This window comes from Neltuma alba, unplaced genomic scaffold (genome assembly GCF_004799145.2).
Source record: "Neltuma alba isolate B1F8T4 unplaced genomic scaffold, ASM479914v2 tig00011132_pilon, whole genome shotgun sequence".
Lineage (NCBI taxonomy): Eukaryota > Viridiplantae > Streptophyta > Magnoliopsida > Fabales > Fabaceae > Neltuma > Neltuma alba.
Genome location: NW_021635868.1, coordinates 7,543 through 15,389, shown reverse-complemented (window position 1 = coordinate 15,389; position 7,847 = coordinate 7,543). Strand labels below are relative to the sequence as shown.

At 40.6% G+C, this 7,847-nt stretch overlaps 1 protein-coding gene across 1 annotated transcript; it reads right to left on the bottom strand.

The window, feature by feature from the left end:
* Positions 1-1,761: 1,761 nt before the first annotated feature.
* LOC114761727 (protein EARLY FLOWERING 3-like) lies at positions 1,762-7,143 on the bottom strand. Its single transcript, XM_028951154.1, has 4 exons — positions 6,637-7,143; positions 5,137-6,002; positions 3,427-3,478; positions 1,762-3,280 (listed from the first exon to the last, which is right to left on the bottom strand). Exons 1-4 carry the CDS (start codon positions 6,829-6,831, stop codon positions 2,261-2,263), a joined length of 2,133 nt encoding a protein of 710 aa, XP_028806987.1. The 5' UTR covers positions 6,832-7,143; the 3' UTR covers positions 1,762-2,260.
* Positions 7,144-7,847: the final 704 nt, after the last annotated feature.

The window sequence follows — 7,847 nt, the reverse complement described above, 5'->3', positions numbered from 1 at the left end:
ATCATTAAATTATATACTCCTCCGATCCTAATTATAAGACCCAATTGACTTATTTGAGGAGATTAAGGAAGTAAGTTAAGTTGGTTATTTATAATAAATAAGTGTTGTCATTCCTAAAATATCCTTGCTAATTAAGTATATTGGCTAAAACTATCATTATTAAAAGGATTGTCTTGGAAAAAATGCATAAATATAAGAGACAAATGGATTGGGTCTTATAATTAGGACCAAATAAAAAGTCAAATTGGGTCTTATAATAAGGATCGGAGGAGTATTACCTTATTCCCTTCTGATTCTTTTAAATCATTTGTTATTTTTTAAACTTGACGTGAATACTTTTAATATGCTTGTGCAATTTTAATGAGGCCCTACTTTTGAAAGTGTTGAAGCAGGCTGGATGATTAGTCAGTTCATTTCCCATTTGCCTTGTACACAGTTAATGAGACGAAGCAATGCTGTTCGGTGAATCCCCAAGTTGCATGGTGACGGAAGGACTCGTTTGTCCGCATACCGGAGTGTAAGCAGCACCATTTCACTTTCAGAAAGATTAGAAATATTTAGAAAGACGTCGCTAATATTTGGGTTTTCTAGAGAGATTCATTTAAGACGACAGGTTGCTTCGATCTTACATGTCCTGGTTTTGTGCAAATGGGAACACTAGTAGCTCTTGGTGCTGCCCTTGGACCTAACTCATATATGGATGGACCCCAATATATGTAGCCAATTTTGGCATTTTCCGGGCAATTCATCTATTGTCAATCTCAACGGCATAGTTCCAATGAATTGCAGAATTAACTGTAATTATACGCATCGCAGGATAATTGAACAGGGAATTGGTGGCTTAAATTGGCGAACAACATTCCTATAGGTGTTCAGCTCGGAGGTGAGAAAGACGCCGCATACTGCGACGGCGATGGGCAGTGGCGGGGAGGCGCATGGCTTGTATGGGAACGCAGCATTGATAGAGAACATGAGGATTATGGACTACTCGCTATCTCTCAAGTATCCTGCGTCTGTGAGTGCGTTGGCCAATGAACCCTACTGTTACTCGGCCTTTAATTACGCCCAAGGGATCGGGGTTGAGCCTACTTTCTGTTTTGGAGGACCAGGACGACGCCCTCCCTATGGCCCTTGATTTTCCAGTGCCCCAGTAGTCATAATAATACCATATATACATACATATATATATATATATATATTCTCATTCCCACATGAATAAGGCGTTTAATTACTGATATACATTCTCTCCGGCCAAAAAAGGCGCCCTAGTAATGTGAGTTGCCCGTGTCTTGGATGTCATGATGGCATTATACGACCCTATTAAATATACGGGTGAGGGTTTCACCCTCGTCACGGCATACGTGATTAACTTGGGATGTACATATAGCGAAACACGAATGTAGTTGTTCTCGTAAAAAATAATTGATCGCTTTTCATTTGCTCTTGTTGGTCTTTCCCCAGTTTGGACTTTGTGTTGCCGCCTTGAAATTAATAAATTAATAAATGATCTCTCCTTTGGCCCCCAAAAAAATAAATCCAAAGATCTCTTCCTCGGCCGGAAAAAACAAAATCCAAGCACATAACAAGATTATCCCTGGTTTCCGAAATTATTTCCTGCAACTTTTCATGTTCAGGCATCCATGCATTACAAATTAACAAGAAATAGTGTGAAGTTGATCTCTCTTACAAGGGGGAGCCGGCTCCCTAAGGACCTTTAACTCAGAAGTTCTGAACGGAAATTTTTTTTAATGTAGCTACCACTTAATACACAAAATAATCTCATTATTTTTAACTCCAAGCATGGATTTTTTTACACGACTCACGCAAGTGTCTTACCCTTTCACTTGCATATCTAATGATTACAGACAAATTCAAATGAATGCTACCACTGCAAATGAATAGAACGTGATCCCCACCTAGTCACGGTGAATTCAATAAGTAGCAGGATATTGAGCCACTTTCTCTCCCACTGCAGCAAAACAAACACAAATCACCTAATGGAGTCCCTCTGCTCCGTGGGGTGGTCGAATCCATCTCCAGGGCGCTACGAATAAATATACATGGAAACAACAGAGACTCGTACCACATGTGAGTTCTGACGGATACGTTTTGACATTCCATATATATTTACATACAATTATACTGCAATCAGGTCAAAACCAAAGGAAGATTTTTAAAAGATAGAATAACCCGTTACCAATGACAACATTGTCATCGTCCAAAAAGTGGCACAGGAACTTGTCCAACCCAATGAATAGCACTAGACCGAATCGTACTGTTTTCTCTCTTCTTGTATTGATCGGAAAATTCTAACCGCTGATTCCGTTGCAGATCTCGGATTATGAGGCACGACTTTAATTACTCGAGTTTGTTGTCTGGTCTCGAGAGATTGAGGGGCTCCTTCTGCAACCACCGGAGCCATAGGGAAAGGCGAAAGTGCATCAATTCCTTCTGAGTTTTGACCCGTGCTTATTCCTTGTGCCAGCCCACCTGGACTACTTGCTGTGCTTCTTTGGAACTCACTACCCTTGGGTGCCTGAATTTTCATGACATTCGACATGCTCTCATTTCTCTGAACTGGAAAATTATAAGAGCCTTGGTTATTATGAGTGTTAAAGTCCGCTCCCTCTCCAGATAAATGACCATTAGAACCTGGTGCTGCAAAAAGGTTCATCTGTTCAGCAGCTGACCTTGACATCGTTGGATTCATAACCGGCATGCCATAAGGAGGGCAGTAAGCATAACTAGATAGAGGAGCGTCTGGCGGAACCCCAATTCCATGATTAGAAGCAGGGACACCATAGACAGGATTCATAAAATCACCTCCTGAGGGAGTTGGGCCAAAAGGCCCAAATCCTTGGCAAGCCACTCCCCCGAATCCCGGTCCAGGATATGGCTTGTAGACAAGACCCTCAGTAGGAGACATAACAGGAATCAACCACTGACGTCCAGGTGACTGATGGAAATACCAGGGACCCATTTTACTGTCAGGAGTTACGTTTGCCTGGTGTGGATTCCCTGAAAAAGGGGTGTAATTTGAAAGGTGGCTCCCATTTTTCACAGATGAAACAGATGTCTTTCCAACTGCATTCTCTGCAGAACACTCCAGTTTATGGTTTAGCTTTACAGAATCATCTTTGCCCTTAAGACTTTGTTGCTGAGGTTTTAGAACATATTCAAGTGAAAGTTTCTTGGGAGCAGATCCCTTGGGCGGAGATTTTCCCAGAAAAGCACCATCTTCAAGCAGAAGATCTGGTGACCCGGCAATCAACTTTTGGACCTGTTTACGTAAGAAGACTTAAGCTACATGAACAGACTAAGACTTGATGTTTGTGTCCATGTGCACGTGTGCATGTTAAAGAAAAGCGAACATGCTTCTGATTTTGGATAAAGCACTAGCCACATTGGCGTCAGAGAAAACATTACCTTTATCAGTCTGTGCAACTCAAACACTTGAACTGCAAACACCCTCTGTTGACTGTAGAGAGAAACAGGAGTTGGATCAAGAAAAGTGCACCATACAAGTTTTGAGATGCATGGTATCAAAATAAGTCAATAATGCAGCATCTGGAACTATATATTGTCATGTTGAAGAGAACAAGATACAACCCAAAAGCCACCAATACACAGTCACCCATATCAGTTGCTACCTGTTCATACGGGATTTCTTCCAGTCTACAACACATCCTATCACCATTCTTCATAGAGATCTTAACGTGACTCTTACAAGAAGAATGAATGTAACAAGCACTGACTAGACATAAATATGCCCTTAAACAATCATGTTTAAAATGGAATTACTCACATGGAAGGCCAGATAAAAGAAAGCTTGTAACAGCGAATTACGTTTATAAGGGATACTAGTACAGCTTAATCATATCTGCTTCAGAATCAAGTCCAGACTCTACCTAATAACATTGAGGCATACAATTGTAGATGCATCCAGCATTGTCAATACAATCAACTAACCAGGAAAACTTCGTAGAACTTTATAACTTTCTCTTTCATCGAGGGGGGAGTACATGCATAAAGTCACATGAAAGATGTCTATTTGATATAAAACCACAGATAGCAGGGCGTCTAAACAAGCTAACGTTAGTACTGTGAGAAGGAAAATTTCCATCCTAAAATGTCTCTTTATACACAGCAAATCCATGAAACTGTATATATAAAACACTATTCATCACCATGATATCTAACAACTATTCACCATTTACCCTCCAAGCGTCCCTACCACACTCCTAGCTATCATCCTGCATTTCTTGGTCCCCTTCTTAGTCCAAGCCTTCAGTGCAGCATAAAGATACTTGCCCCAGTGGTAACATGTTGAACTAAGCAAGAGAAAACCAAGACAGGAATATAGCCAGACACCAGATGCTAGAGGACTGGAAATCATGAGATGATCTTCCGTCAAGGGGTAACCCTTCAACACAGTACAATATTAAGCCCTGCTGTAAGATGATCCACTACCCACCATTAAAACATTAGTAAGGATTTTGAATATGCAAAAACACCGAGTCAGAAGGGACCCCCGATACTATCAATATTTCCTATCCTCAAAGCAAAATACAAAAATCCTGAATTGAAAATTTCAAGAGTAATATCAAATCCACATCCCTAACATCATTATCAATTAGAGATGCATTAAGAAGTCTGCATCTATAGCAGCACAAGAACAAGGGGGGAAAAAAAAAAGAATCCCAGCAATAGAAATGTGGTAGTTTGTAAACAGCGAAAGTCCCGCCTTTTTTCAATCCCACCTTCTCTCCAAGGGAAATTTTTTTCAGATTTTCAAATTGAGACCTCATATACCATGCAAACAGGTCCATAAGAAGATGAAAGAAGGGGAGAGGATATGTCATTATTACATGCGCAATAAAGCTAATCAATCGATGGGCAAACTTTCATGAATAGAAACTCAAGGATATTTTTCTCCCCTTTCGCATACCTTTTCACTTGTCACAAGATTTAAGGGGGCAAATGAATTTTGCCATCCAAAAACTATGACAGCCAGTAAAATCAGCAACAAACACATTTTATAAGGCAAAAGCACATAAAAGGGTCTACCACTCAGGTAATTAAAAAGAGAGAACAAGAACTACAGAAACATAGGCTGCTGACCCAGGGGGGACTTACTAGACTATCGCTCTTCTTGCTTTCCAGAAACGTTTCTGACCTATTATTTCTACAACATCATCTGGAGAAATTTTCATACTTGACAAATCATCTACCATGGAGGTCTTGGAAAAACTTTCACTTCTTTCTATATGGCCATTCTGTAGTGGACCACCAGTCGTGGTATCATGATATTCGATGTTATTGCTAGCCTCCATTGGACCATTTTTATCTGCTGTAGAATGAAAGCAGCCTCTTGGTAAGGGGACACTTCCTGTCTCTGTATCCCTTGCTGATTCAACAAGACCCTCACCATGTCCAGAGTCATTGGATTTTGACTCAGCTCCACATTCTGGCTGTATGCAAGCATCTCCTCGATGTAATCTGCTAAGACTTGCCAAAGGACAGTCTTGATTTGGAGTCGACTTGGCTTGCTTCACCAGACTGTCATTATTTTCTCCTTTTGATGTGGATCTGACAGATTTTGCCTGGTCTCTACTTGGGCTTACTTTTGGAAGCCCTTCGTGGTCAGTGCTCCTCAAATCCCGTCTCACATTGACATGAGGCGAGCCAATTTTTTTCAAGTCTTTGTCACAATTGTTTTGCACATCCACTGAAGAAGCAAAATGCCTAGAGCCCATGGGGGTGATTTCATTCCCACTAAAACTCTTCTGAGTTTTATCATTAGAGTTAACACTCCTCAAATGAACATACACAGGAACCCTGAAGTCATCTTCATCTGCCTCTTTTCTCTGTTCAAATTGTGCAAACGAAGTATTCAGATTTGCCCCATCAGACTGATGAGAAATATTCTTTCTAGCTCGATAAGTAGGTGTTTGGGGAGGTAAATGAACTGGAAAGGCATGACTTCTGTCCGGACAAGTCCCCTGCAACCATGTTTCTCCCAAATTCAGAAAGAGAAATATATATTTCTCAATCAATCCACATAAAGCAGCAAACTATGAAAACTACGTACTTCCCGGAAGAGCATCCAAATTCAAAAATACGTATCAGGTAAGGTAAAATTATACTAACGTTCTTACACCAGAAAAAACTAGGCAAGCACAAAAATTACATGCCTTCTCAGAAAAAGCATACATATAAACCAACACAGTCATCCAGGAACAGAGCAGACTAGAAGCGATCCTTCAGTAAGCTCTGGTTTCACTCGATCGAAGGTAGACGAACTTCCCTAAGGATATAACTAACGTCCTAAGATATCAGTTAACTATAAAATAATTTATTGAAAAAGTTCACGCCACGCCAATCTATACGGAGCAATAGTATTCCTGTTGAAAAATGCATTTCCCCATTAATTAATTCTCCAACTACAGATGAGTTTGTCGCCGCCGGCGCCCTTTTTGAGGACTTCTTTTGGTTGCGAATGGTCATGCAAACAAATCAAATACAGCAGAAGAGTTTGCTAAAGGCTAAGTGCTGAAGAGCAGGTATGAGTTCAAAAAACGAAGAAGAATAGAAGCAGTAAGGAATGTAGACAAAAAGCCAAAATCTAATATATACCTGGCTTGAAGATGCTGGGGGAACTGTATTACCATCACCATGTGCGTTGAACCTCTGAGACGGAATACTGAGCAATTCATAGAGGGCCATCTTATTCCTAGGAGGTGCTCTTGGCCCTCCCTTCTCCGTATCATTGACGTGGAGTCTCGGGAACATTGGCCCCGTGAACTTCTCATCATCTTTCCCTCGCTTCATCCTCACTCTTAATGTTGTAACAAAGCGCCTTCTATGTAAAGAAGGTATCACGCAAAGACGGCATGACCTCCAAACCAGTCATCCACATACAGACGCCCAATATAATTAAACCCAAATAACAAAGCAATTTCTAAATCGCGCAACTCGAAGCAAACTACTACGTTGCGGACACAAAATTTATGAAAGCTATATGAAATCAGCTCCAGTTCTCGACAAGATGATCACTTCTGCTCAACTGGGTATCGCGTGGGTCTGTGAAAAATGAATCTCGCAAGCAATAGCTCCAAACTGATCTGTTCACCCAAAAGAATCTCAAAATTGCCCGGATGGTTATAGTAGGTCCCAACTCGGAAGACAAATCAGAAGTCAGACTCCGACGCCTAACTCTGCTGCTGTCCTTGGGTAAAATTAAGCGATTGTAGAGGAACAAAGTCGAGCTGGTCAGAGCAGATGTTGAGAAAGCCGCAAAATTACTGGACTCAGTAGAAAGATTTAAAAAAAAAAAAAAAGGAGTAGACCGGGGATAGAGGGAGAGAATAGTGGGAGAGAAGAAATTCGCGAAGAAAAGGGAAGAAGTATGTGGCTGATTCAGGGATTCCTCAGAGTATCATCATCTGATCTGCGAAAAGGGAAATAGCGAAAGTGCGGACTTGTGGGCCTTTCCTGGATGGAGCTAGAAATGCCTTTTTGCAGTAAATTATTCATCTTGATTTGGTGTTCAATTCTTTTTATTTGCTTCTGGATGATAATCACATCCCCTCTTTGGCACTTTCCCTTCAATACTTTTCACTTTTTTATTTTCTAATTCTAATTTTTTATTAGTGGGACCCCTCATCCTCTCGGTCCTTGACCTTGTGCCTGCGACCGAGAAATAGGAATTTTCTTTTTCTTTTTTCCTCGTAGACATTTAACAGTCTCCTTCTTCCTCTTCGTATTTTTTTCTGCATCTTTTAAATTTTGATCTCCGAGTTCTTTTCTTTGCCATATATCCATCATAATGTATAAATTCTAAAAAA